The following is a 25,909-nucleotide window of genomic DNA, read 5'->3' as shown; positions in this document are numbered from 1 at the left end:
GCCTACCTGTCACCCCCACCCACAGGAGACCAGCAGGACAGCAGGAAGGGCCACGGTTCAGGGAAGTGATAGTGCAACCCGCAGCTCCCACACCCTCTCCAGCCCCAGCCCCACTGCAGGGGAAACCCCAGGAGTTGCGCAAGTCAGGGTGCCTGCACTGGGGGGAGGCAGGGCGTCCTACAGCTCGAATGTGAGCTCCAAGGAACTCAAAAGACACAGGCTGGCACCCAGACCCTGTGCAAGTGTCTTCCCAGTGCACACCCCGCTCCAGACGCGCCACCCCTGCCACATCACCACTTGCAGTCTGGGGAACTCGCCACCCTGCCTTCCCAACTCCCCGCCATGGGCCCTCCCAGGGCTCCCCCTACACCAGGTGCCCCCGTCCCCGCCCCTCGGGCCTGGCAGCCGGGGAGGGGCTTGTGCACCCCGGCCGGCGGGTAGCACTACCTGGCAGGCAGGCGCACTCGTGGGTGACGTCACCCGTGGGGCGGCAGGTGCCCCCGTTCTGGCAGGGTGAGGGGCTGCAGGGCACGTAGGGCCGCTCACAGTTGGGCCCGGTGTGGGTGGCGCGGCAGACGCAGCGGTAGGAGCCGACCTCGTTGTGGCAGGTGCCTCCATGGCGGCAGAGCCCCGGGTTCTGGCCGCACTCGTTGACATCCTGCCGGCAGGTGGGGCCGTGGAAGCTGGGTGGGCAGTGGCAGATGTAGGAGGCCTCGAAGGGCAGGCACTGGCCACCGTTGGCACAGGGGTTGGAGGCGCAGGGGTCAGCCTGCTGGCATGATTTCCCTGGGGACAAGGGGACAAGAGGGTTGTGCTGGCCTCACTGCTCCCCGAGGCCAGGCCTTCCCTCCCTTCAGGCCCCCTGGAAGTGCCAGCCTAGGTGCTATCACATTTGATCCTCAGGACCTGCTGTGAGACCGGTCACCTTTGGTAGATGAAGGACCACAGGTCCCAAGAGGCCTGAGCCCGGGCCGTCTCCTCCCAGAGCTGACACCTCCAGACACCCTTCACCCTAACAGGTGAGGGTCAGTGCATGGCAGGAGGAAGGGGGCAGGGGCAAAGCCTGGACACAGAGGCTCCCCTTGTCTCGCAGAAGCAGGGACAGCAAGGGTTGGGCCAGAGCAAGCAGCTGAAAACGAGGTGACTCCGGGGCTAGGAGCGGGGCGGGGACCCTGGGTCAGGGGCTCCCAATTACTTCCGGGTCACAGACCCGGGCCTGGATCCCGCCAAGTACCTCGAGTTGCATGGGCAGCTGGTGGCGGGCCTGGGTCTGCCCACCCCTCAGGCTGTGGGTCCTCCCTCACCTGACCAGCCGGGCGGGCAGCGGCACTTGTACTCCGTGAGCGTGAGCAGGTCGCAGGTGCCCCCATTACGGCAGGGGTTGGTGAGGCAAGCGTTGTCCAGGGGCGTGAGGCAGAGGGGCCCAGAGAAGCCCAGGGGACAGCTGCAGGCGTAGTCTGCCATGCCTCCACGGTCCACCACGTGGCATGTCCCGGCGTTCTTGCAGGGGGTGCTGAGGCACGGGTTGGGGTCCTGGCATCGCGGGCCCACGAAGGCCCCGCCACAGCTGTTGGCAGATGTGCCAGGGCAGTTAGTTCCCACCTGCTTCCCCAGCGCCCCCACCAGTCAGCACCGGGCACCTGTCATGGGCACAGCTGCCTCCCCCCACACCCCGGGCACGGGCGAGATGGCTGCTTAGCAGGGCTCCCTTAGGGCTGACGAAATGCTCTGGAACTAGACAGATGCCGTGATTGCACAACTTTGGGAATGTACTGAATGTCACTAAATGAGGCTGAGGCAGGAGAATCGCTTGAATCCGGGAGGCAGAGGTTGTAGCCAGCCGAAATCACGCCACTGCACTCCAGCCTGGGCGACAGAGCAAGACTCAAAAAAAAAAAAAAAAAGAGAGAGAGAGAGAAAGAAAAACGACTGCTAACTGGGGGAACAAGCTAGATACTAGGATATTCCAGCAGGACCCAGCTTGGACTCCACAGCCCAGGCAGGGGTCTGGGTCTACACCCGCAGAGAGCCATGGAGAGAAGCCATGCACATCAGCTCCGTAGGGCCTCCGGGTCTGCAGGCGTATCTGCTTTTCTTTCCGGCTTTGCTACAGCGAACAGGCATTGCTTGGGCAGTAACGAAGGTCGTGGTTTTTCCAACCTTCAGGTGTCAACATGATGGCAGCTGTGGAAAGCGTGGATTGCCTTCCCGTGCCCCTTCCTACGTGGAAGCCTCTTTTTTTTTTTTTTTTTTTTGAGACGGAATCTCGCTCTGTTGCCCAGGCTGGAGTGCAGTTGTGTGATCTCGGCTCACTGCAACCTCTGCCTCCCAGGTTCAAGCGATTCTCCTGCCTCAGCCTCCTGAATAGCTGGGACTACAGGCGCCCAACACCACGCCCAGCTAATTTTTTTTTTTTTTTTTTTTTTTGAGACGGAGTCTCGCTCTGTCACCCAGGCTGGAGTGCAGTGGCCGGATCTCAGCTCACTGCAAGCTCCGCCCCCCGGGTTCCCACCATTCTCCTGCCTCAGCCTCCCGAGTAGCTGGGACTACAGGCGCCCGCCACCTCGCCTGGCTAGTTTTTTTGTATTTTTTTTAGTAGAGATGGGGTTTCACCGTGTTAGCCAGGATGGTCTCGATCTCCTGACCTCGTGATCCGCCCGTCTTGGCCTCCCGAAGTGCTGGGATTATAGGCTTGAGCCACCGCGCCCGGCCACACCCAGTTAATTTTTGTATTTTTAGTAGAGACGGGGTTTCTCCATGTTGGTCAGGATGCTCTTGATGTCTTGACCTTATGATCCACCCACCTCGGCCTCCCAAAGTGCTGTGATTACAGGCGTGAGCCACCGCATCCGGCCAAGAAGGCTTTCTGATGGGACACCTAACGCTGAGACCACACTGGGGATGCAGGTCGGCCCATTCCCTGCCCATGCTCAGCCCCTGGACACGTTTCTCTTTCCACATCGAGTCTTCATAACACACATCCAGGCACATCGGCCGGGAGCAGAAGCATCCACATTACAGCCAGGGAAACCAAGGTGCCAGGAGGACGCCCCTCTGCCAGGTCTCTGCAGCCCCATCAGGGTGGGCGAAAGGCCGCTCCTCACCCTGGACACACAGTCCAGGCTCAGACAGAACAAGGGGAGCCAGGGGAGCGGTCCTGCATCTCCGCCCAGGCCTGGTCTCACCTGTTCCCTGTGGTGACGGGCGCAGAGCCTGCCCCCCCAGCCACCTGCTGTGGTCATAAATCTCTGGCCCCAGTCACCTCCTGGCCTTACGCTTCGGGGGAAGGTCTGGGACCCGCCGGGCGCCGCTCTTCCCAGTAGTGAAGCCTCTGAAGCAGAACATGCCACCAGGCCCCAGCAGCCCCAGCGGCCTGGGAAGGCAGCGGCCCCACAGCTCAGGCCCTGGGTGGGCGTGGCCTCCTCTAGATGGGATGTACAGGGGGAACCGTCCTGCCTTCCAGAGCCTACCTGGGTGGGAGGCTGCGGCGGCCACCTGCCCCAGGACCGGCCCTGAAGCTGCCAGCTTCGCACGGGACCCCCACCGGCCCCCCAAGTCCTCGCTTCCTCTCCCGCTTATTCCCACCCCAGTGTCTCCAATCAAACCTGTGATATGTGTGACGGTGGCCTGGGGGGGGCCTTACCCTGAGGGGCTTGTGGAGGCTGGGGGCGCGGTTCCTGTGCGTTTCTCAGCAACCAGCCACGCCCCTGTCCCAAAGGCCCAGGAGACATCTGTCTTCCCTGAAGGCTTTTACCCGTGGCCACGGCTTGGGTAGAGAGAACGCAAAAGGGCCACTCTGGCCGACCATCTGTTGCCAGAAGCCAAAAGTCCCAAACCAACTGGCTTAAAGAAAACACATGTCACCCCCTCCAAAGGGGCTCTGGGGAGTTCACTCGGCCCTTGCTACGGCTCCCACCAGCCCAGTGAGTGACGGGCACAGCCCTGGAATGAAGCTCCCCCTCCCCCATCCTGTGTGGCCGGTCACTCCGGGGCTGCAGCGACAGACCTGCCTCTCCGGGCACCTGTGGGGAGGGCAGGCGTGGTTCCCACTGCACTCAGATCCAGTTACAGGCTGGCTGGTCCCCGAGGCAGAGCTGCCGCTGGGAACCCGTGGAGCCCACAGGCTGGGCTGGGCTGTGGCCTCAGGAGGGGCCCTCCCTCCACATAAATGCTCCATTGTCAGGCAGGAGTTGGCCACGGCTCCCGCTTGGAGAAAAGGCCCTTTTTTCTTTCCCAGCCGCTGACGAAGTCGGCAGGGGGTGGGTGCAGGACACAGGGCGCTGGGCCATCAAAGCAGGGGCTGGAGCTTCCTCAGCCTGGCCCATGCAAGCCGGTCCCCTGCCTCCCGGGCCCTCAAGGCTCCAAGGAGCGGGAAAAGCTCACCTGCTGGGCAAGACGGGGAGAGGGGCAGGGGAGGCCCACCCCACAGCTTTAGGGGACTCCACATGAGCTGCCCAGGGGGGACCCCAGGGGGACACAGTGGTGGTCCAAGCCCCTAGAGCAGTCTCCCGCCAAGTGTCCTGAGGTCACCGGACATAGGTTGTCCCCAGATGGACCACAACGCTCTGCCCGGACACCAGGCCCCACTCCCCACCCAACGTGGAGGACTGTGGGAGAATCTGCCCAACCAAACGCATCCCAGTTAACGAGGCTGTATCACGCCGGGCCAGCAAGAGGAAAACACGCCCCATAAATCAGGCGTCGGTGCTCGGACAAAGGGCAGCTGGGAGCAGGTGTCGGACGTGGCGGCAGCTGCTCCCAGCGGGTGGGGCAGGAGCCCCAGCCGGAGGCCTGAGGAGGCTCCCGTGGGGGAATGCAGGCTGAGAGGGCCCATTGTCCGCCCCCACTCCCAGCCTGGGCACCGGACACCACAGGGAAGGCCCCCGCCCCAGCCCCACAGCCACGGCCTGGAGGTGCTGCAGGATGTGCTAGGGGCAGGGAACCGGCCGAGCCTGGAGAACGTTCTGAGCCAGGTGTGGGGGGCAGCTTTGGGCACAGTCTCCCGCTGCTGCTGTGGGCAGCCTCCAGCCTGTGCCCCCCGCCGGTCTGCACCTCTCTCCCACCTGGCCACAGAGCTGGAGCGCCTACAGACATCTGACACCTGCCCTCCGCACAGCACCCAGACGTCCCTGAGAAGGTGGGAGGGACCTCAGGCCAGCAGCTTGGCCATGGCCAGGACCACCAGCCTGTGACCAAACCCCTCATGGCCCTGGCACTGGCCACACCCCCAGTACCCAGGCCACTCTGTCTTCAACGCTGTCCCGGCGGGCGGGCGGGTGTGAACCGTGAGTCGGGTGCCAGGGCTTGGCCAAGTAAGGTAGCACCCAACAGCCGCCTCGCCCACGGGGATCCTCAGCGCTTCCATGAGTGACCCGCACCCCACCCTCCACCGTCCCCTTATCTCCTCCTGTCGGGCGGTGGGGAGACCCCTCTGGGGCTAAAAAGGGGGGCTTGAGATAGGCAACGCCAGTCTCCCCCGACTGGATGAGACAGCTGCCCTGTCCACCAAGCCACCCAGCTCTTGGGCTCCCACGGTGGAGAACCAGCCCACGCCAGGTGTGCCCCCACAGACTCCTCTTCTGTGCCTCCCTCTTAGGGTCACCTGGTACCTGCCTGTCCCATCCCCCACACTCAGTGGCCTGGCAGTGCAGGGCTAACCTGTCCTGTCTGGGCCCCCGCAGGTAAGCAGCGGGCGGGGGCTCCAGGAGGGCTGGGGGGGGAGGGTGCCAAGTGGCCCCGGCACCTGCTGTGCCACCACCACCACCTCCACCGCCACCGCCACCGCCTCTGCTTGGTTCCCGCCTCAGTATTTCCACTGTGCTGCTCCCACCCTCCCTGCCAGGCCCACTCCATAGAAATGCGACTCCAGAAAGCAGCGGGAGGCAGATGCTGCCTCGACCTTTCACCCAGGACTAATTCTAAATTGTGCTGTTTTCCTTTCTAAGCTAAGCAGCCATCTGCCGCCCCTAGGGGACAGATGACAGTTCCCTCCGCCCCAAAATGAGAAGGAGGGGCAAGAGGAACTCAGTGGGGGCAGGACTCACTCAGTTCCTCCCCTCAAGGAGTTTATGGTCATGCAGGGCCAGGGATGGGGGTACAGGCTCAGGTCGAACAGAAGGGTGGGGGCACGGGGTCAGCTGAACCCAAGCCAGCTGGCGGGGGTGGGTGCTGTGGCCCTCGCTGCACCAGCAACAGGAACCAGAGACCCTGGGCGGCGGCGGGCGGGGGTGCTTCCCACGGTTCCAACAGGTGACAGCACCTACCAAGGCAGGGATGGACAGACAGTGGGGGGATGGGCAGGGACAGTGGGGGGTGGGTGGGCGGGGTGGTGGGGGTGGGCAGGGGCGGTGGGGGGTGGGCAGGGGTGGTGGGGGGTGGGCAGGGGTGGTGGGGGGTGGGCAGGGGCGGTGGGGAGGACAGGCAGGGACAGTGGGGGGACGGGCAGGGACAGTGCCGGGATGGGCAGGGAAAGTGCAAGGATGGACAGGGACAGTAGGGGGATGGGCAGGGACAGTGATGGGGCCAGACAGGGACACGGAGGGGGACAGGCAGGGACACAGAGGGGAACAGGCAGGGACAGTGTGGGGGTGGGCAGGGACAGTGGGGGGACGGGCAAGGACAGTGCGGGGGGGCAGGGAATGTGTAAGGACTTTGTGGGGGTTGGGGAATGGGCAGGGACAGTGTGGCGTATGGGCAGGGACATTGGGGGGGACAGGGAGGGACACTGCAGGGGATGGGCAGGGACAGCGTGGGGGTGTGGGGAATGTGCAGGGACCATGCGGGAATGGGCAGGGATAGTGTTGGGGATGAGCAGGGACATTGGGGGGGACAGGGAGGGACAGCATGGGGGATGGGCAGGGACAGCGTGGGGGATGGGCAGGGACATTGGGGGGGACAGGGAGGGACAGCGTGGGGAATGGGCAGGGACAGTGCAGGGGCCGCTCCAGTGCACAGGAGTCGCAGTTCCTAGAGCAGAAGGAACGACCCTGCACACCCGGCTTCCTGGGAAGGGAAAGGGAGGAGCCACCTGGCTGAAATCAGCATATTAACACACCCCACCTCTTCCCCAGCAGTCACAGGTCCAGCCCCACCTGCCCTCCTTGGGCCTTGATGCCAATCCCAGCCCATCGTCCCGCCACAGCAGCTCAAGGGTTCCCTGGCAGCAATGTGGCCCCTCACAGGGCAATAAAGGGGGGTCTTCTCCTCCCCAGACACCCCCAACAGCTGCTGCTCCCAGGGAGCCCGTGGCCACGTCCTGCAGGAGCCAAACGCTAGGCAGCCGGCCTGAGGGTGCCCCTGCCCCTGGGACCCCTCCCTCACCAGCAGGACCTGCCCCCAGCCTCAAGGGGTTTTCTGCCCAGAGGGGAGTCTAGAGCTCCCACTGTGCCTGCTCCTGCCATGGTGGGGCACCCCCACACTCTACCCAGACCCAGATCCTGCCATACTCTGCTAAGACCCAGCAAAGCTGGCCACCTTCTGCCCACACCACTGACAGTGGGCCCCACACCAGGTGACCTGGGCCACACAGACAGGCCCGCCCATCGGCCTGCCCAAGCAAATGGGGCCATATGTGCACTGGTCAGGGGGGACACTGTGACCCCCTACTGGAGATGGGGAGACAAGGCCAGACCCAGGGGGGTGACTGCTTCCCGAGGCAGGCTTCCATGAGGCCAACGAGCTCACTCCAGCCCGGACCAAGGCTTCTGGGGCAGGGGGAGTCCTGAGACCTCAGCCCTTCCCTCGGGCGTAGGCCAGTCCAAGTTTCCCAAATCCCAGTGGGCACCACCCACCTTCCAGGAGGCACTGGCTGCTAAGAAATAAGCTGGGATGGCCGGGCGCAGTGGCTAAAGCCTGTAATCCCAGCACTTTGGGAGGCCGAGGCCGGTGGATCATGAGGTCAGGAGATGGAGACCATCCTGGCTAACATGGTGAAACCCCATCTCTACTAAAAAACACAGAAAAGTAGCCGGGCGAGGTGGCGGGCGCCTGTAGTCCCAGCTACTCGGGAGGCTGAGGCAGGAGAATGGCGTAAACCCAGGAGGCGGAGCTTGCAGTGAGCTGAGATCCGGCCACTGCACTCCAGCTTGGGTAACAGAGTAAGACTCTATCTCAAAAAAAAAAAAAAAAAAAAAAATGAGCTGGGTAGGGGGCTGGGAGCCCCACCTGGGGTCCTCTCCCATTGGAACGGCCAAGCAGCCCAGCCCTGGGGGATGCAGGAGCCTTGGGAAGATGCTGGAACCTCGTTGCTCACAGCCCCTTCCCTGGCCTCCTCAAATACCCCAGAACAAAGATTTACAGCAACGAAGTCCCCAGGTTCCTCAAACCTGCCAGGACCGTTTCCCAAGCCCTGTTCAAACAGCTGGCTGGAGCCTCTGCAGTGGCCGGGAGGCTTTGAAAGGTGCCCTGCAGCCACCGATCTTTCTTCCCTTTCTGTTCCCAGCTTCCTTCCCCACCTTGGACAGGAGAGAGGGATGCAGGCACGGAGGGGGCCGAGGGGACCCACAGGAGCCCAGCACCGCCAGGCCTGCTCACCGTTGGGGAACAAAACCACCAGTTTGGGGGCGGCAATGTGGGATGGTTGCCTCCAACCACCACCTGTGGTCCCACCTGAGCTGTGGCCTTCCTCAGCCCCTGCAGCCGTTGGGCTGGAGCTGCTGAAAGCTGCTCGGGGGCCCTGCCCTGCCTCCTAGGGCCCCAGGAAGGAGGAAAGGGGCAGTGGAGACTTCAGGGAGGCAGGGGCCCAGAAAAGGGGCTAGCCCCAAACAGCCACCACTCCTGAGACAGCAGGCAGCAGGGGGCTGAGTCCGGTGGGGCGGGGGTCGTGGCCGGCCCGCCACAGAGCAGGGACCCAGCCGGAGTCTGAGCCGGGGCCGGGCTTTCCGGCCCAAACAGCTGTTGCCGGCACCCCCGGCTCTTTTGTCTGCAAATCTTTTCCCCCAGTTGCATCCTCGGATAGTGTAAAATGTGCTGGAGGAGGAAGTGCAGGAAGGCCAGGTTTCCTCCTCTGGCTCCAGGGAAACCCTTTGTGTGGGAGGCGGGATGGGGCAGAACCTGTCCTCCCAGGAAGTCACCTTTCCCGAAGCCGGGAAAACAATGCCCCACAGAGGCGCCCTCACCCGACGTGGGAACGGCTGCCCACATCTGACGGACAGAAGGCCCGTGGAGACGGCAGCGCTGGGGTGGCCGCTCTGGGGGGCATGTGGCCAGCCCCTCCCCCAAACGCCAAGGCACAGCCCAACAGGCTCCGGGACACCAGGAGCCAGGTGTCACCAAAGTGCCCCGCAGGCTGTTTGGAGTATGAAAAACGCCGGCTGGAGCCCCACCCGTTGCTCCACCGCGGGCATTTCCCACACGGGCCCCCCAAAAGCAGGCATGTGCATCCTGCCCTGGGCCTCCCCGATGCCGGTCACCCCAACGGCCCCTAGGGATCCATGTGGAAAAGCCTCTTGGGCTGGAGAGGCCCCGATGGTCACGACACGCCGGGCCTCTGCTCCCAAGAAGACCCAGTCCAGCCCTGCACCGCATGATGGCTCAGGGGCAGGGAAGGCAACGGACAGGCCCATAGCAGCGCTGCTGGAAGGCTCAACCCACACTCCACGAATGAAGTCGGGCATCACAGGCCACGCTCCAGGCCAGCGCCTGACAGGCTTCTGGCGACTTCCCACCACTGCTCCGAACAGATCCTGTCGCTGGGGGCGGCGGGAAGGGGCTGCCCGGAGGGCCTCCTGTTCTCCTCTGGAGAGAGCCCCACAGGCAGCGGAGCAGTCACCTGGGGGTGCTGGCTCCACGTCCAGCGTCCTTGTTAAGAATACTGCAGGGAGGGGCAGGACCTCTAGACATCTGCCCGGCACACACCAGCCCAGGGATGAGGACGCTGAGCCCACGCCCCTCCTGGCCTGACCTACACTCGGGCTTTCCAAGCTCTGTCTCGTGGGACCCCACAACCGTCCTGGGGGCGTGTAATGGGCCCGTTTTCACAGGTGAGAAAACGGGGCAGGTGTGCCCAGCACACCACCTGCGTCTGAAGGCAGCTCAGAACCACTCCTGCTGATGGAGACCAGAGCGGGGCAGGGCAGGGCAGCTTCCCAGGGTGGCGCAGGAGCGGCAGAAGCTCCCTGGGAAAGAGGAGGAAGGCGCGTGTCCCCCGCACCCCCAGCCCCGCCCGGACGGTCTGGATGCTCTGCCTGACCACCTGATCTTCCAGGACCGGGAAGTCTGGAGCAGACAAAGCGTTCTTACAGCTCCACCGAAACACAAAACCCTAGGGTGGTGGGGGCAGGGCCCTGGGTGAGAGAGGCCCAGACTCCCGCTCCTCTTTCTTCCTCCCGCCCAGCAGGAGGGCACCGACGCCCCTTCACCCACGGCACCCGCGGGGCATCGGCACTGGTGGACGAGGGACGAAGCCGAAGCTCACACTGCCAGAGGTGCACTCCTGGCCTCCCAGGGGCAGACACCACCATCCTGTGCCTCCTCCCGCCCGTCCCGGGAAACCATGAGGACACCTCTGCGCTGCCTCCCGACTCGGCCACAGATGGACGGCGGTTTCCGTGGTGGCCCCAGAGGTCACCCCATCCCCATCCCACCTGCCGGCTCCCCGCTCTCCGACCACACGAGGCACAGAGGAGCCTCCGAGCCCAGGAATCCTCCTCTCGGAACACTCCTCGCCTGCCCAGTCCCAGCGCCCAGTCCGGCTCACATACAGGCCCACTGTGCCCTTGGCACCCCCTCAGAGCCTCACTCTGCCCAGGCCCAGCGCGGTCACCGGGCGCCTGGGCCTCCACACACTTGGGAAGTGGGATCCAGGCAGGTGCCCGCAGCCCTGGGAGGGGCCCATGAGGAGGGCCCCCCCCCCGGGGCAGGGGCCTGCAGTGCCACAACCTGGGGGACACCAGAGTGTCCCAGGACTGCTAGCACAGGTCGGGGACGGTCTGGGGTACCTTTCCATGTGGGGAAAGTTGGGGGTTCTTGGGCTGGACTTGGCAGGTTCTAAAACTTCTGTCCCTCCAAGGCACTGAATAATGCCCAGCCTCGCCCAGTGCCTTGTGGCCTCGCCCAAATATCTCGCACTACCTCACCCAATCCTGCAGGACCTCGCCCAAATCCCACACATGACCTGGATCAAATAGATCACAACCTCGTGCAAATCCCACACGGTCTCCCCAGAGCCTGTGGCTGGGGCTGGCCTCTGGGAGAGACCTTCCTGGAGGGGCCTCCACAGCACCAGGAAGGGGCTCCAGGGTGGATGACACAGATGACACACCCCCGGGGGAGCCGGGCGTGCCGCCTGAGACCCAGCTACATGTCCCATGGCTGCCACGACTCTGCTGCCAACTCAAAAGAAAGTGCAACAACTCGAGACAGTCGCCGCAAGGACGGCAGCTGGCGCTGTCAGGAGCCCTGGGGGACACTTCATGGCCCCGGCCGCCTCCCATCTCCTAAGGAGGAAGGGACCTCAGAGAGGTGGCAGTGGCCCAGGGTCACACAGCCCACATGGGGGAAAGAGGCCCACAGCCTGAGATGTCAACCCAGTGCCACCCCACGCCTGGAAGGGGGAAGGTCTGGAGGGGGTGGCCGGCCTGGACTGCAGCCACCCACCTGCCTCCACCTTCATTCCCAGTGCCCACTGGCCCCAGGGCTGCCGACAGCCCAGCCAGGCCCGTCCACCAGAGAGCTGCAGAGCTCTGTGCTGGGCCAGACTTTGGAGGCTGCCAGGACAGGACCTCATCACGGCCTGAGCCCCGCCACCACGTGGACCCTGGACACTCAGTCCCGCCTGGCCTCCCCACCTGGCCCTTCGTCAGACAGGAATGAAGCCAGCCTCCTTCTGACCACTGAAGGGGAAGTAGGAGGGTCCACCAGCAGGGGCTGCACCCTGGGAGCTGGGACCAACCCAGGTCCCTCTGTAACGATGGAGAGTGGAGGCCCAGGGGGCAGACTCTGGCCCAGCCCCCTCCGCCCACCAGCCAGCTCCCAGCCTGAACTCAGCATCTCTTACTGAAAAGCCGTCAGGGAAACCACACGTGTTCAAGCCCTGGCTGCTCCCCCAAACCTCTCTCATTTCCAGTAACTGTGTTTCCGCTCGTCAATAGCTGAAACCGGGCGGAACTTGTGGGGGCCCCGCCGCGTGGCCCTGCTGTGCCGCACACGGCTCATCCATCCCCCGGCTGCGGGGAGTCAGCTCTCACCGCCCACCTCCTTCCCAGATAGTCTCTGTGCCCACTTGACGGCTTGGCAAGCCCGGTCCCTGCCCTGCCACGGCCACAGGGGCCTCAGAGAGGGCAGGCCAGGGTCGGGGCCTGAGCTGCTGCCTCCCACAGGGTTGAGGGCAGGACACTCATCTGAGGCTTGGGTGGGGCAATGGCACCTCCTCGGGCCCCCGGGCAGGCTCAGTGACCGTGGGACTACAGCAGGGAAAATTCTGGGCCGAAAGCTCCAGCCTCCTACTAAGGCATCTGTCTGCAAATGCACCTTAACCTGTCTGCTTGGGCTGTAGGGAAACCTGTTTCAGGGAAAGTGAGGGACGTGCCAGTCTCCTCCCTTGGACCTGATGAGGCACGAACGCGTCTCTAATAAAGCCGGGTCTCCCCGCCGTGGCTCCCCAGGCAGGTGCCTGTGGCTCAGGCCATGAGTCACGCTGGGTGACCCCAGTATGGGGAAGAGGGCAGGAGGCCGGGAGCCACCGCCTCTGTGCCCAGTTGTCATCTCGGCACGAGGGCGACCATCGGCTTCGTCCTGCCCTCCACGTCTGAGGGCTTTCGGGATGTGGTGGGGGACGAGGAGTCCACTTCTCAAACCCGGTGCATCCTGCCGGGCCGCTACACTCACAAAGAGGCTGACTCAACACAGGACCTGCTTCCCCGGGCCTTAGCTCAGGCGAGGGCAAGGCTGGCCTCCTGTGCTACCTGTGGAAGTTTGTTCAGCAAATTGACAGTGTCAACAGAACGTCAAGGGGGCATTTACCCAGCTTTAAACAACCAATTCAAGCCCTTCAGAGACACATAACGGATGCCCAGACCAGGGGACAGTGTAGACAGGGACGACGGTCTGATGACAAACTCTCACCTGCTGATTAGAGCCTGTCGCCAACCTCAGTGCCAGGCGGAGCAGAAGCAACAACACAACGATTTCTTGGGGGGAAAATCTCAACAAGCACCCTAGCAGCCGGCGGGCCTCCCGCTGAGTGAGAACAGCGCCCGCCGGGCCCAGCGGTCGGAACAGCCCCGCACAGGCGAGGCCTGTGACTGTTCTGTGGCCACTGGTCCCCACCGCGGCGGTAGGCTCTGTTGGGGGAGGGTCCGGGCAGCATCTGGGCCTGGCCTGATCCAGAGACGCCCTCGGTACTGGGCACTCGCAGACTGTGATTGTGAGGACCCCGATGGGGCCTGGCTGCTGCGTGTGTCTGGGAACTGCAGGTGTGGGTGTCAGAGGCAACGCCTCTCCTGGGCACCCCCAGCACATCAGAACCCCCCAGTCCCTCCCCAGAGAGCCCCCCAGTCCCTCCCCAGAGAGCCCCCCAGTCCCTCCCCAGAGAGCCCCCAGTCCCTCCCCAGAGAGCCCCCCAGTCCCTCCCCAGAGAGCCCCCAGTCCCTCCCCAGAGAGCCCCCCAGTCCCTCCCCAGAGAGCCCCCCAGTCCCTCCCCACAGAACCCCCCAGTCCCTCCCCAGAGAGCCCCCCAGTCCCTCCCCAGAGAGCCCCCCAGTCCCTCCCCAGAGAGCCCCCCAGTCCCTCCCCAGAGAGCCCCCCAGTCCCTCCCCACAGAGCCCCCCAGTCCCTCCCCAGAGAGCCCCCCAGTCCCTCCCCACAGAGCCCCCCAGTCCCTCCCCAGAGAACCCCCCAGTCCCTCCCCAGAGAGCCCCCCAGTCCCTCCCCACAGAGCCCCCCAGTCCCTCCCCACAGAACCCCCCAGTCCCTCCCCAGAGAGCCCCCCAGTCCCTCCCCAGAGAGCCCCCCAGTCCCTCCCCAGAGAGCCCCCAGTCCCTCCCCAGAGAGCCCCCCAGTCCCTCCCCACAGAACCCCCCAGTCCCTCCCCACAGAACCCCCCAGTCCCTCCCCAGAGAGCCCCCCAGTCCCTCCCCAGAGAGCCCCCCAGTCCCTCCCCAGAGAGCCCCCAGTCCCTCCCCAGAGAGCCCCCCAGTCCCTCCCCAGAGAGCCCCCCAGTCCCTCCCCACAGAACCCCCCAGTCCCTCCCCAGAGAGCCCCCCAGTCCCTCCCCAGAGAGCCCCCCAGTCCCTCCCCAGAGAGCCCCCCAGTCCCTCCCCAGAGAGCCCCCCAGTCCCTCCCCACAGAGCCCCCCAGTCCCTCCCCAGAGAGCCCCCCAGTCCCTCCCCACAGAGCCCCCCAGTCCCTCCCCAGAGAGCCCCCCAGTCCCTCCCCACAGAACCCCCCAGTCCCTCCCCAGAGAGCCCCCCAGTCCCTCCCCAGAGAGCCCCCCAGTCCCTCCCCACAGAACCCCCCAGTCCCTCCCCAGAGAGCCCCCCAGTCCCTCCTCACAGAACCCCCCAGTCCCTCCCCAGAGAGCCCCCCAGTCCCTCCCCAGAGAGCCCCCCAGTCCCTCCTCACAGAACCCCCCAGTCCCTCCCCAGAGAGCCCCCCAGTCCCTCCCCAGAGAGCCCCCCAGTCCCTCCTCACAGAACCCCCCAGTCCCTCCCCAGAGAGCCCCCCAGTCCCTCCTCACAGAACCCCCCAGTCCCTCCCCAGAGAGCCCCCAGTCCCTCCCCACAGAGTCCCCCAGTCCCTCCCCAGAGAGCCCCCCAGTCCCCCCCAGAGAGCCCCCCAGTCCCTCCCCAGAGAACCCCCAGTTCCCCCCAAAGAGCCCCCCAGTCCCTCCCCACAGAACCCCCAGTCCCCCCCAAAGAGCCCCCCACTCCCTCCCCACAGAGTCCTCCAGTCCCTCCCCAGAGAACCCCCCAGTCCCTCCCCACAGAACCCCCCAGTCCCTCCCCACAGGGCCTCCCCAGTCCCTCCCCACAGGGCCTCCCACTCCCTCCCCACAGGGCCCCCCAGTCCCTCCCCACAGAATCCCCAGTCCCCCCCAGAGAACCCCCCAGTCCCCCCCAGAGAGCCCCCCAGTCCCTCCCCAGAGAACCCCCCAGTCCCTCCCCACAGAGCCCCCAGTCCCTCCCCAGAGAGCCCCCCAGTCCCTCCCCACAGGGCCTCCCCAGTCCCTCCCCACAGAGCCCCCCACTCCCTCCCCACAGAGCCCCCCACTCCCTCCCCACAGAGCCCCCCTAGTCCCTCCCCACAGGCCCCACTGGACACCAGGCCCCAGACCTCCTTCCAGGAAATTGCAGGAACCACAGCAGGGCAGCCCCACAGGCCAGACCTCAGGGAACTGCTGCCTCACCCCCGCCCCCGAGAGCCCTGGCGTCTGGGCTGCAGCTGAGGCTGAGGGCTGGGGACTTGCAGGATGGGATCTCCCGCCTAAGGGGTGCAGCCAGGTGGGAAGGGCTGGGCCCCCAGGGTTCACAAGGCCCCTTGGGGACCCACGCAAAGCCACCACTTTGCATTAGGGAGGGCATGCGGAGAGGGCCTTGTGTAACCGTTTGAGCTAATCTGGAGTGTAGACTGCAAGACGCCCCCAATCCTGGGCCCCTGAGCCTGTGAGTTGGGGGTTCAGAGACGAGGCCTCTACAGAAATCTCCCTCCCAGGGGCAATGGGTGCAGGGTGGGGGGGTGCACTGAGGACACTGCTGGGGAGTTTCTCCTCCCAGAATTCCACAGGTCTCGGAGATACACAGAAAGCAACCCCAAAATGCTGGGACCGCCCAACTACCCTGCACCACCACCACTGGGGCAACCAGGCACCCCGATGCTAACACTCACGCATCCGCCTGACAGGGAGACGTCCCCCAGCTGCCTGCATACGGGGCCTCGGTGTCAAGGGCCACTGGCTGGCCTGGTGCCCTGCAGGGAACATGGCGCTTCCCTGTCCCAAGGGCAACTCAGAGAGGATGCTATCTGTGTCTCAGAGTGAGGGGCCAGGCTCCTAGCCCTCTCCTGTGCCACACGGGCCAGGGTCCCGGCCAGGGCATAGCCAGTCACTCTAAGCTGACCCTGAGGGTCCGGGGGGAGAAGCAGCCTGGAGAAAACCACACCGAGCTCTGTCCAGGGAAGAGAAAGCCCCGGAACAGGTCGACCAGGCGGGTGGGGGCTGAGATGCCTGGCCTGCCCCTGGATGCGTCCAAAGCCTCAGCGCCCCCAGCTGCCCCAGCCCCTGCCCTCCTTTGGTCTGGAGCTCCCTGCTGCGGACCCTGTCCCAGCCAGCGTGGAAGCTGCTCTGTGGTGGGCCTCACTTGAAGGCCACGGCAGGGGCATCCAGGTGGGGTCCCACAGCACTGACTTTGCACGCAGGAGGCCATGGAGGCTGCAGTGTCCACCCCCAGCTTGTGGCCAAGCCCGTCCGTCCTGCGGCCTGGTTCTGAAGCGGCGTGCTCCTCCCCTGCCCAGGGGGGCCTGCAGCTGCCGTGCCCACCCATGCCCCAGGGTCCAGCATGTAGTAGACGCTCAATAAAGACCATCAACCCTGCATTCTTACAGCACCAGGCGTGTGGGAGCTGAGTGACCGTGGACCCATTATGTGCCTCCTGAGGGCTGAGGGATGCTGAAGAGCTTGGCGGCTGACGTGAGTGAGGCCCGGGGACAGATTGTGAACCTGTCTCGGAGTCCTGAGCTGGGCAGGGGCCGCAGGCATGCCAGACCATCCTACAGATTCACCTGGGAACATGCCAGGACTCACTCCAGGGGGCTCTGTGGCTGCTGGGTGGCCGCACCGGCCCAGAGCGAGCACCATCTCTTCCGGGAAACCACCCTGGATGCCCTCCCAAAAATCGCCTCCTCTGGACTGTCTGGGAACTGGGATGCTGGTGGCCCCCTCTAGCCAGTCCCTGATGCTTTTGGCGGCTAAAATCTAGTCCTCAGAAGAATGCAGTTCTAGTCCATGCATGGCACGGATGAACCTTAAACACATCACGCTCAGTGAAAGAAGCCGGGGGCCAAAGACCGCCCTCAGTACAATTCCATTCAGAGGCAATGTCCAGAAGAGGCAAATTCATAGAGACAGAAAGCGGGTTAGTGGTTGCCAGGGGCTGGGGCAGTCAGGGAAGAGTGACGGTATTTGGGTACAGTTTCTGTTGTGTGCAGTGAGAAAGTCCTAGAACTAGACAATGGTTGAATGAACTTGTGAATGTGTTAGATGCCAATGAACAGCACGCTTTAGTTCAAAAGCCACATTTTCAGCCTGGGCAACACAGCAAGATCCCACCTCTACAAAAAATTTAAAAATTGGTCAGGCACGGTGGTGCACACCTGTAGTCCCAGCTACTCTGGAGGTGGAGGCAGGAGGATCGCTTGAGCCCAGGAGTTTGAGGATGCAGTCGGCCATGATCCCACCACTTCACTCCAGCCTGTGTGACAGAGTGAGACCCCATCTCCAAAAACAAAAAACGTGGCCGTGTACGGTGGCTCACGCTTGTAATCCCAGCGCTTTGAGAGGCCGAGGCAGGTGGATCACCTGAGGTCAGGAGTTGGAGACCGGCCTGACCAATATGGTAAAACCTCGTCCCTACTAAAAATACAAAAATTAGCTGGGAGTGGTGGTGTGCGCCTGTAGTCCCAGCTACTCAGGAGGATCACTTGAATGTGGGAGGCGGAGGTTGTAGTGAGCCAAAATTGCATCACTGCACTCCAGTCTGGGTGACAGAGCAAGATTCCATCTCAAAAAACAAACAAACAAAAGAAAGGCAAATTTTGTAACATGAGTAAGTGTGGGTGTCGGAGGCAAAGCCTCCCCTGGGCACCCCCAGCACATCAGAGCCCCCCAGTCCCTCCCCAGAATCCCCCCATATACAGATGCATCCCCCAGATCTAGTCCTTAGCTCCCTTTGCTCCCAGGGAGCAGGGTGGGGTGGGGCAGGGCCACAAGGAGAACCCAACCAGGCAACTTTGAAAAAGGGCTTCCCGGCCGGGCGCGGTGGCTCAAGCCTGTAATCCCAGCACTTTGGGAGGCCGAGACGGGTGGATCACGAGGTCAGGAGATCGAGACCATCCTGGCGAACACCGTGAAACCCCGTCTCTACTAAAAAATACAAAAAACTAGCCGGGCGAGGTGGCGGGCGCCTGTAGTCCCAGCTACTCGGGAGGCTGAGGCAGGAGAATGGCGTAAACCTGGGAGGCGGAGCTTGCAGTGAGCTGAGATCCGGCCACTGCACTCCAGCCCGGGCTACAGAGCGAGACTCCGCCTCAAAAAAAAAAAAAAAAAAGAAAGAAAAAGGGCTTCCCTCCGCCCTCCTACCCCTGCAGCCACTGCCCCATCCCCAGCTGGGGAGACCACCGAGCCCAGTGCAGGCCTTGCCACAGGGCCCACGGCCACCACCACGCCTTCAGCCCGACGCAGGGTCCCGCTGGCTGTCGTTGGAAGGGAATTACAGACAGATGGGGAAACTGAGGCCCAGGGAGGAGACAGTGTGGGGACCACAGCAAATCAGAGCCAGCCCTGCTTCGCATCCCCTCGGAGCTCTGGGTCCCACGGAAGAAAGCCCCAGTGCTGCCTGGGAAACTCCAGGCCATCAAAAGCATCCTGGCCCACAGGTGTGATGCCCCAAAGCCAGCCGCTCGTGAAAGCTGCTGGTATTTCCTCCTCAGCCCTGGGAAAGATCCGGAAAGTTCTGGAGACGCCTGCACATGAAGGTGAAAGCTGACGCCAGCCTGCCTCAGATCCCCACGCCCTCGCAGCCACAGCGTTCCCACCGGTGCGCTGGGGATGAAACGGCACTGGCACACCTGGAGGGTGGGCGGCCGCCTGCCAGGGCTTTTACGAGGCTGGGTAACAGCAGCGTCCTGAGCATGAGCTGTCATCGCTGCATTATTGAGGAAGGCAAGCTAGACACCCAATCGATTCTGCAAAGCCACATCCTTTCACTATTTATAGACGAGACATGAAACAGGAAAGGTCCCCTCCCCACAGCAAAAGGGTGCAGTCCCTCGGCCCGGCCTGGAACTGCCCAGTGGGCACCAGGGGCCGCCACTGCCCATCGCAGGTGCAGGGAATGAGGAACGAGGCCAGTCCCGGCTCCCGTGGGGTCTCCAGTTTGCTGCCCACATCTGGGGGTCCCCATGCCCAGCTCTGCCCTGTGGAAGCACTTCCCCAGTGCACTGTCTGCCCTGCCCTGCCCTACCCTCTTCCTGCCAGGAACGCTGTTTTCTTTCTCTCTCTCTTTCTCTATTATTATTTTTTTCAATGGAAAACATGTTGGCCGCTGTTCAGAGGCGGGGCCTGCCCCAAGGAGCCAGCTTCCTTCAGAACTCTCCAGGCTCCCACCCCAGTCTCTGCCCCAGGCCTTCCTGTTCCTGAAGTCTCCCCAGTCTGAGTAGGTGAGACTTTCTATTTGACACTGCCTGGGTTTTTTGTTTTTTTTGTTTTTTTGAGACAGAGTCTCACTTTGTTGCCCAGGCCCAGAGTGCAGTGACACGATCTCGGCTCACTGCAGCTTCCGTCTCCTGGGTTCAAAGGATCCCCAAAGGATCCTTCTGCCTCAGCTTCCAAAGTAGCTGGTGTTACAGGCACATGCCACTGCGCCTGGGTAATTTCTGTATTTTTAGTAGAGACAGGGGTTTTGCCATGTTGGCCAGGCTGGTCTTGAACTCCTGACCTCAGGTGATCTGAACTCCTCGGACGCTGCATGTTTTTAAACATGTTTTTCTAACCGGGGCGCCCTTGAAGACCAGGTTCTGCATAAACAGGAGGTCCTGTCACAGACCTTTCCGCTCAGCTCAGCACGAGGAGGAGAATCAACCTGTTCCTCCCCTGGCCGCACCCAAGACAAGGCAGGTGACTCAATGGAAACAGCCAGACCGGGTGACAGGAGACACCCCGTCCCTCCCAGGCCGGCTGCAGGGCCAAGTCACTTCCCGCCTGAGCCTCCTTCCTCCTCTTTTAAGGGGAAGCCACGCCCCCAGCCCGCTTGTAGTCGGGAAGTGACGGGGCAGGCTGGGGCTGTGGTTAGGGACATTCGCTTGGGAGATGGAGAGGGGCAGGGCTGGTGGGAACTCTGCCGCTGCTGTGTGATCCTGGGGCCGATGGCAACTTCTCTGGGTCTCGTCCTCTCACTAACCGGTGCCTGATCCAGACAGCTTTACGGGGCTGCCAGGAGCTATGCCAGGCCACCGCCGAGCCGGTACACCTCCAACATGTCCCACACGTGAGCCGGGTGTCTCTCTCACCCCTTGCTGGGAAGTCAACTTCACGGGAGCAGGGCAGCAGGGGCCGTGTCTGCCCTGTCCCCACCGGGGGCCTGCCCTGGAGCAGAACACAGCACACAGCAGGTGCTCAAATGCGTCTGTGAACTGAAGCCATCCTGGGAGATGGACTTCCCCGGAGCCGGAGCCATCCTGGGAGATGGATTTCCCCGGAGCCGGCAAATCCCTCCCCAGGTAGTGCCAGGCCCGGCCCACCAGGCAGCACCTTTAGGAGTCTCTGAATTCACTCATCAATCAATTAAACATTCAGAAAGGAGGCTCTGGAAACCAGCGCTGGCAGCCGACGGGGAGAAGGCGGGGGAAAGGAGTACCGACCAAGTGCCCTCTCCACACGGTTCTCATGCCATCCTCACGCACCACCAAGAGATCCAGTGTGTATCAGCCTGGCTGACACGCTGGGGAAACTGAGGCTTGCATGACCTGATGACCCAAGGTCACGGAGCTAGTGGGTGGCCAGGTCAGGCCTCAGACACAAGGTCGTCCAAAGCTAAAGCCCACCAACCAGCAGGCAGCTGGACATCCTCCTGGAGGTGCTGGGTGTGACAGCCTACCCTCATTTCTCCCAGCTCCTGGAAGACGCCATGTGCAATTCTGACTCTGCCATCAGCAGGCAACATCCTAGCCGCCCCCGCCTCGATGCCCAGCCCAGACCCAGGCAGCCTGGGAGAGCATTTCAGACCAAGGACACAGTCTCACCCAGACAGGTAAGGTCCCTGCAGCTCTTCCCGCCTCTCCTCAAAACAAAGGCAAAAAAGGGGGAGCCCTCTTCAGTATCCCCTGCTCACACTGATGGAGCTGACGAGGGGGCTGGAGAAGAGCCAAGGGCCACAGTGACCCCCTGGGCCTGCTCAAAAGGCCACTATCTCCGACCACAGCCACCACGGCCACACCGCAGGTGCCCAGAGACCAAGCATCCTCCACCCGGGTGTTTTCTACCTGGCCACTGGCTGACCAGGCCACAGTGACACTCTGACCTCCTGGGAAGGCATTTTGCACCAACAAAACCACTTTTTCCAATCCCGAGCTCTGCAGCCACCTGATTGGCAGCTTCCGGTGAAGGTTCCTTCGCTTGGGGTGGAAAGAAATGATTCACCCAGTACTAGTGTGCCAGGCACTGTAACCCCCAGCAAGACCAGGCCCCTTCTACAGCAGAAGTAGCAACTGGCACCAAAAATCAAAGCTCTTTCCGGGCTCACAGCTGGATACCACGGGGCCGGGATTCACACGCAGGCTGGCAGGGCTCCAAAAGCCTGCACCCCAAATGCTTTCGAGAAACAGTGTGGGTTTCTCCCCTTGCTGGGAGAGCCAGGCTTCCTGCAGGTGCCCTGGCCAACTCCTGGACAGACCTCCTGGGCCTTCTGAGAAGGACAAGCAGGAATGGGAAGGCGGAGGCGCCTGAGGGGTGTACGTTGGGTGGGGCTCAAGGCCAGGGAGGAAGCGGCCGCAATGCTCCCCAAACTGCTGGGTGAGCCCTGACCTGTGCCTCCGCAAGCCGGGCCCGGCTGTGGCCCTGGCCTCCAACCCTGCAGCCCAGAGGCGGGAGCCTGAGGACGCACTTCCGTCCCATCTTCTCGTTGGACTTGTGGGGTGTGCACAATGGGGTCTCTGTGGGCTGAGCTCGGCTGCCTGTCAGGCCAAACTGAAGCAGGCTTCCCGCCAAGAAGGAGGGGGCGCCAGGCCCCAGCGAAGGGGACAAGGCCAGGCACCAAAGCCCTGGTCAGTGGCCTGCCTTGGGCAGGAAACAGCTCACCAGGATCCCAGGTTTGGGGAATGGGAGAGTGGGCCCATGACACAAGTGTTTTGCGGCCCTGTGGCAGGGTTTTGGCCCAGACATCAGGGAGCTGCAGCCATCTGTACCCCAAAGCACAGCCCTCTGGCCTGTGGAGACCTCAGTCCCAGATCCCTGTGGGCCAAGCTGTTCCTACTGCCTAGTGCCACTGAGAAGAAGCAACAGGCCCCCAATTTTCCCAGCACGGCATTCCTCCCACCCTCCCAAAGTCCTCTGCAGGAGCAAGAAGCTTCTCCCAGAGACCTGAATGGGTGGAGGCAAAGTCCGAGCCGGGAGCGCGGTGGCGGGGAACGGGGTTATACATTCTGGGAAGCCACGCATAATTAATCACACGGCATTAATCCGCCTCCCCCAACAATAGCTGCTGCACTTCCCCTGGATCCCAGCTGTCGGTCTCTGAATGAAAGGAAACAAGATTTAGGGCATCAAGCGTCCGTGCGGCTTCTGCAGGGGGAGAAGGGGGCCCCAAAAAGCAAAAAAAAAAAAAAAAAAAAAAAGTAGTGTGCGCATTCATTAGTGTCTGACAAAGACACAGCCGGCTTTGTCCATTAAACTGCTCACGGACCTGCTTAATTGGCTTCAGTTTGGGGAGGGTGGGGGCCGGGGAGGGAGGGGGGCTGCTGCCCACAGGCTGGGCAGTCGGCGCAGGCAGGAGCCGGGCTGGGGTTGTCAAGGGAATGGGACCTTCTACAGTTGGAATGAGGGCGCCCAGACTGGCTGGGGAGCCATTTCTTCATCTGTAGCTCCTGGGGGGCGGAGGGAACTCTTTTTCCAGCCACCAAACACCTCCTCATTATTCTCATCAGGGATGGACTCAAGTTGAAGGGCATCGGCCACAGCAGAACAGTTCCCCACCGCCGACTGGCACTCACAGGCAGGCAGGAGGGAGCGGTTCCCCGCGACTTCCCAGCCCCCTCCATGCCCATTTTACATCTGAGCCTGGCAGACCAAAAGGGCCACGGGATTTGGAGGTCAGAGTTTGCAGATGCCAGGACAGAAACCAGACTCAATAATTACCCCACACCCCGCGCCAAAAGATGAGTTCCGCCTTCTCTTCCCCAGCCCCAGCCTGAGGCCGGGAGGAGGGAGCTGGGGCAAACAAGAGCCCAAAGGCGGGTCCAATTGTGAAGGGTCAATTTCCTTCAAAGAGGCATCACCCGCCCAGAGGGGGCATCACCCACCCAGAGGTGGCATCACCTGTGCCCAAAGGAGGCATCACCCACCCAGAGGAGGCATCACCACCAGCCCAGGAGGCATCACCTGTGCCCAGGAGGTATCACCACCAGCCCAGAAGGCATCACCCACCCATAGAGGGTATCACCCACCCAGGGGGCATCACCTGTGCCCAGAGGAGGCATCACCCATCAAGAGGAGGCATCACCACCAGCCCAAGAGGCATCACCACCCACCCAGGAGGCATCACCCCTGGAGAGGAGGCATCACCTGTGCCCAGGAGGCATCATCACCTGCCCAGGAGGCATCACCCGCCCAGAGGAGGTGCCCCAAGTTGGCAGGGTGGTGGGGTCTGGGCTTCTCAGTAAATGGTCCAGAGCTTCCCCTGACAGATCAACTGTTTCTTGGGGACTTTAAGAAGAATTGGGGTCCTGGGACTCCCACTTAGTAACCCAGGAGCCTGAGGTGGCCCACAGAGGAGTGCCTAAGCCCCCAGCAGTCAGACCAGCTCCACACGCAGCATAATTGCTGGTGATTAAGTAATTGCCAGACTTTGTCCAATAAAAGTCAGCACGTGACCGTGCCCAGACTCTGGGCCATCTCCAGAAGACAATGCCCCAGGGTTCTGTCCCCAGCGCGGCTGCAGAAGGCAGGGGCTCTGCCCTCAACAAAGCAACAGGTCCCGCAGGGGTGGTACTCACACGCAGGCCTCCGTGCCATTGGCCGCTTCACACTTCCCGCCATTCAGGCAGGTCTCACCCGGCTGGGAGCACCGCGGGCCTAGGCAGGGGCAGGAGAAGAGAGGTCAGTCTCACCCGCACCACCGAAGGCCCTTGTTACCCTGGGGGTGGGACCCGCACCCAGCCGAGGGGCACTGTCCTCCCCCGACCCTGGACGCCTCTACTCAGTGACATGGGTTACCAGGGCAGGGGACCACAGGAAGCCCCACCATGAAACCAAAGGGCGTCAACATTCTGCCCAGAGTTCTGTAGTCAGAAATGGGGGGAAGAGGAGCAGCAGGGAACACGTCCTGCTTGAAGCAGGATGGGGTGGCCTGACGTGCCGCCTGGACGCAGTGGGGTAAAAGCAGAGACAAAGTGGGCTACTCTCCCAAGCGTTGCCCCCCACCCCAGAGGCTCACTGGGGAGGCTGGCAGAGCAGGGCCCCCCATCCAGCCGCCGAGATTGCCTCTGTTCAAACCCGTTCTGCAAGGGGGCAGAGCTGGACGGCGGGAAGGGGGGGTGGCCACACTCAGCTCCCGCCCGTGGGAAAATGCGACAGCTGCTCGCCCGCTGCCCCGCCCGCCAACAAAGCGCCGGCCTCCGCCTCAGAATCAGAGCGGCCCATTGTGGAGTCGGGGCCGCCTCCAGGGGCACCAGGACTGCACCCCGGAGACCCGGCCCCGCCTCCGCCGACACCCAATACCTGCTCCCGCGGGCGCGCATCTCTAGGGCAGCCCCCAAACACACACAGGAGGGGGATGAAGGTCCCCCATTCGGAAGGAATTCGACCCCATCTCGAGAAGGGATCAATTACTCAAGCCCCTCCCTCCCCATCTTAGGGGGCTGAGAAACGGGGGAGGGTGGTGTGACATAGAGCAGCACTTTCTGGAAGAGAACAAATAATTCTCGCCTGCAACTCCCGGAGAAAGAGTGGATTAATCACTCGATTCCCCAGAGACCCCCCTCGATGTGCGGCGAGGAGAGATGTAAGAGCCCCCCACCCGCGTCCCGCTCTCCACCCCCAAGCTCTCCAAACTTCAACTCTGCAAAGCAAAAGGAAAAGTTCAGTGCCCCCCGGCACGAAGGCTTCTTACGCAAACCCCTCCCCCAAACTGAGAGCTGGGCTGGGGGGCACCGGCGGGCGGGGCGACCGGGAGCCCGGGGCCCCAGCCGGGCCGCGCGGGTCAGTGAAGGCGAACGCGGCGCCGCGGAGCCCACACTCCGCGCCCCAACATCCGCCCCGGCGTGGGCCAGAAGCGAAGAAGAAAGAAGATAAATGGCCCGGAGAAGCAACAGGAAACCAAAACCGACTCTATTCAAATCGAAAAGTAGTAGGCAGCCCGCCCGCCCGGCCGACCGGCGGCAAGCCCCACGCGCGGCGGGTGAAGGGCGGGCCCGGGTAGGGCCTCCGGGACCCCAGCACCTCACGCCGGCCTCCAAACTCGGCTCCAGGCACGGGCGGCGCGAGTCCGCCTCCACGGGGGGATCGAGGGGGAGGGTCGGTCCTCCCCCAGCCCGGGACTCCAAGAACCCCACGCCCCGGGCCGCCCGCTTTTCCCTCTCCACGCCCGCTCCCAGCCACGGGGCGCGTGCGCCGGGCGCTGCCGTTTCCAAAGAGCGCGGAAAGTGGGGGCTCGCGGGTGGGTGGGCGCCTACCTCGTGCGGCGAGCGCGGGCAGCAGCGCCAGGCAGAGCAGGGGCGCCAGGAGCGGCGGCATGCCTCCCCCCCGCTGCCCTCTGCGCCCGGACGGCGGCCTCCTGCGCTGGCCGGCGGGGCTGGGACGCACACGCGCGGCGGACGGTCCCGGGGCGGCGGCGGACAGTCCCGCCCTCTCTTCCCCGGCTGGCAGTTGGCGCTGTGCTCCCGCGGGCTCCCGGGCCCGTCTCCGCGCCTGGCTCGTTCCTTCGCTGCGCTCGCACCCGCGCCCCGCGCCCCGCGCCCCTGCGCTCCCTCCCGCGGCCGAGGCACTAGT

General features: G+C 63.4%; 1 protein-coding gene across 1 annotated transcript in view; it reads right to left on the bottom strand.

Annotated features, from left to right (window-relative positions):
• The window catches only part of NOTCH1 (notch receptor 1), a 54,021-nt gene extending 28,112 nt beyond the window's left edge, over positions 1–25,909 (bottom strand). Inside the window, exons 1-4 of the mRNA XM_005580410.5 lie at positions 25,594–25,909; positions 23,917–23,995; positions 1,305–1,567; positions 448–786 (exon numbers count right to left, since the gene is read on the bottom strand). Of these exons, the coding sequence (XP_005580467.3) occupies positions 448–786; positions 1,305–1,567; positions 23,917–23,995; positions 25,594–25,654 (742 nt within the window). The 5' untranslated portion in view covers positions 25,655–25,909. The remainder of the gene's footprint in view (positions 1–447; positions 787–1,304; positions 1,568–23,916; positions 23,996–25,593) is intronic.

Source organism: Macaca fascicularis, chromosome 15 (genome assembly GCF_037993035.2).
Source record: "Macaca fascicularis isolate 582-1 chromosome 15, T2T-MFA8v1.1".
NCBI lineage: Eukaryota > Metazoa > Chordata > Mammalia > Primates > Cercopithecidae > Macaca > Macaca fascicularis.
The sequence above is the reverse complement of the archived record's forward strand: the minus strand, read 5'-3'. Positions and strand labels throughout refer to the sequence as shown.